General features: G+C 31.0%; 1 protein-coding gene across 1 annotated transcript; it reads left to right on the forward strand.

The window, feature by feature from the left end:
- Window positions 1–215: 215 nt before the first annotated feature.
- LOC143555898 (MYB-like transcription factor EOBII) lies at window positions 216–2,758 on the forward strand. The gene is made up of 3 exons (XM_077045368.1): window positions 216–571; window positions 666–795; window positions 1,942–2,758. Exons 1-3 carry the CDS (start codon window positions 427–429, stop codon window positions 2,249–2,251), a joined length of 585 nt encoding a protein of 194 aa, XP_076901483.1. The 5' UTR covers window positions 216–426; the 3' UTR covers window positions 2,252–2,758.
- Window positions 2,759–3,179: the final 421 nt, after the last annotated feature.

Raw genomic sequence — 3,179 nt, forward strand, 5'->3', positions numbered from 1 at the left:
CAATGCACATGTGAACACTTTATCATAATCTAATATAATTATTTAATTAAGTTAATTATCATAATTAGTTATGCATGCATCATGCATTCAATACATACATATATACTTGCATGTGCATCCACATTTGTATTATATGTGGAAGTTGAAGCTAGGACACATTAAAACCACACGCTACGTGTCTAGAAGTGAATCATATATATATATGCATATGCATGTATGTATGCATGCATGTTTAATTAATAAACATTAATTTTAATTGTTAACATAATTACAACCAAGTTTGGTAAAAAGATTTTTGAGTTCGATTAATGTTAATAAAAATCCTTAATTATTTTCTATATAAAATCCAATTTGGCCTTCATCATCATCATTTATCAATAATTCTTCTTCTTCTTCTTCTTCCTTCACCAAACACACAAATTAAAAATGGAGAAAAGATCATCATCATCTTCTTCTGTCCAAGATGCCGAGGTTCGAAAAGGGCCATGGACGATGGAAGAAGACTTGATCCTTATGAACTACATCGCGGATCATGGTGAAGGTGTTTGGAACACTCTTGCCAAATCTGCAGGTGCTACTTAATTGAGAATTTATTTATATATGTATATAATATTATTATTGAATAAACCCAAAATTTAGGATTAATTATATATGTTGTTGGTTAGGTTTGAAAAGAACCGGAAAGAGTTGCAGGCTTAGATGGTTGAATTATCTTCGACCGGATGTGAGAAGGGGGAATATTACACCGGAAGAACAGCTTTTGATTATGGAGCTTCATGCCAAATGGGGCAACAGGTTAGTAATAATTAGTTAAAATTCATGGTAATAGACAATTGACTGATAGTACTAGCTTAACTAGAAAATAAATATTTCTTTTTCCCAAATATTAACATTTGATCAACTAACAAAGCATAAATGATAAGTGGGTGCTAAATTTGTCACATATAACGATTACTTACCTAATTAAGTCAGCGAGTTAAGTTATTTGGGCAAAATTTAATTCGCAGGCGAAATTCGTACTTTAAATGAAAAGGCATGACAAATTTTTGACCAAGATAAAAGGCGCGGGTAAAATTTTGCTTAGCTGAAAATTGGCATAGCGAATTATAGGGGTTGTCTGGAAACCACCACCTGAGCCATTAAGAGTGTTAACTGATTCAGAAGCTTCATTCAACATGCATGCTTATAAATTAAATCGATTCAAAGGTTTACAATTGGTTAACCAAATATACATTTGACGTTGACTGATTCAACGATAACCTATTAACGGAATCATTAAGAGGTTTCCAAGTTGCTCTAAAATGAGCAGCCAAACGGTAACTTGGAGTGAATGAAATTATATATATATATATAAAACTTTTGAAATGATCCAATATATATATATATATATATATATATATATATATATATATATGTGTGTGTGTGTGTGTGTGTGTGTGTTTATTTGTGTGTGTTTATTTTTGTTTATTTCGTTAAGTTGAACCTCAAATATCTATTTTGGTGAACTTCTCTAGTTTGTTTTTAGAATTTTTAGGGAAACCCTTATATGCACAACTTAATAGAATTTGCAATTTCTGTTCTATATTTATTGACCACTTTTTTTAACGAAAAGAATATTTGAAATTTTGAATTATCTTTGGAAATTTATTGTATGACATTAGGCCTACTTTTGTGTTTTTGTTTATTTTTTAAACAGTTGAGAAAAGAAACATTGTCTCCAAATTCAAGTGCTCATATTCATAATTTATTAATCATATACATACCATCTGAATTTGTTGGTCCTGGTTTCCTGGATCTCTGGTTAATTTCGTCATCAAGCCATAGAACATGCATAATGACATGATCTTTAAAATGTTGCATCATGTAACATGTGCTAGAAATTGTAAAAAGCACAATGTGGGTCCTTGTTTTAATATAACTTTTTTTCATCTAATGCGTTAGATGGTCGAAAATTGCAAAGCATCTGCCGGGAAGAACAGATAACGAGATAAAAAATTACTGGAGGACAAGAATTCAAAAGCACATGAGGCAAACCAATAGTTTTAGTGGACAAACTTCTTCCAGACAAAATACTCAAGTGAATATGATGTTGTCACAAGCATGTAGCGTTGTTAATCCAATGGAGTTATCGTATTATCCTGCATGCGAAAAAACTATGAACATTTCAAGTTCATTCGTCACCGGATCGACAAATGAGAACACATGGAGTATGGAAGATCTATGGTCACTGCAACTCTTAAATAACAACTAAACTATGCAAAGTAATTATCATGATTCGTATTTAGAGTTAAACCATATTTTAGTGATTTGTTGTTTGCGTAGGTGTAAGCCATAATCGAGGTAGTTACATTCATATATGTGTTTGATGAACTTAACATACAATCTATCTGGATGCTGCTAGAGTTACTTGCAATTGTATGAATCAATTGTTACTTAATTAAATTGGTCACACTCTAGTAATAAAGATTAGCAACGACAAACCTAATTTGCACGCATATTAGTTGTTATCATTATGAATATCAAAGGCAAACCTTCGAGAAAATGATGGGTGTCATGAGTCATGAGCTATTGATCTTCTATTCGTCTATTTACAAACAGTTGTCCATTTAGTGGATATCGTGTCCACTTGTATCATAATTAACGTGACAAATTTACAAACAATAAAAAAGACCCATTAAAATGACTTATGATATAAAAGCCCACGTTTATGACATTATTGTGTCACAATTGACGTGACAATGTTACCTATTTGGTATGCTCAAAACACTACCAAAAAACTGGAAATTTTGCGACAGTAGAATTAGTGGGAAATATGTCGGAATTGGCCGTTAGCGACAAGGTTCCCACAAAAACTGTATGTCGAAAAAACCCGTAGGAAAATTTGTCTCCGACAAATTCCTGACCAGTTTTCCTACAAACTATCAACCACAAATTTCGTCGGTGATTTCCGACAATATTTCGACAATTATATTTTTCATACTCTCCGACAAAATTGTGACTATTTTTCCTACAAAGTGGTTTTTCTTATAAATTAATTTTTCTTATTTATTAATAATAATAATGATTATTAATATCAAATAAGAAGTATTAGTATTTATATTCAATTTTTTATTTTTATAACTCCGACAAATTTCTAACTACTCTAAAATTAGAAATATACTTTATTTTTTACAATACCT

The sequence above is a fragment of the Bidens hawaiensis genome, unplaced genomic scaffold (assembly GCF_021521415.1).
Source record: "Bidens hawaiensis isolate Kalapana, Puna unplaced genomic scaffold, B.hawaiensis_p1.1 tig00018411_1, whole genome shotgun sequence".
In the NCBI taxonomy this organism is placed as follows: Eukaryota; Viridiplantae; Streptophyta; class Magnoliopsida; order Asterales; family Asteraceae; genus Bidens; species Bidens hawaiensis.

Bases quoted from the DNA above. Each gene is read 5' to 3' on its own strand.
- LOC143555898 (XM_077045368.1), top strand. From the start codon at position 427: ATGGAGAAAAGATCATCATCATCTTCTTCTGTCCAAGATGCCGAGGTT. The intron at 572-665 runs GTGCTACTTAAT...GTTGTTGGTTAG, and splicing joins CACTCTTGCCAAATCTGCAG to GTTTGAAAAGAACCGGAAAG. The intron at 796-1,941 runs GTTAGTAATAAT...CTAATGCGTTAG, and splicing joins CATGCCAAATGGGGCAACAG to ATGGTCGAAAATTGCAAAGC.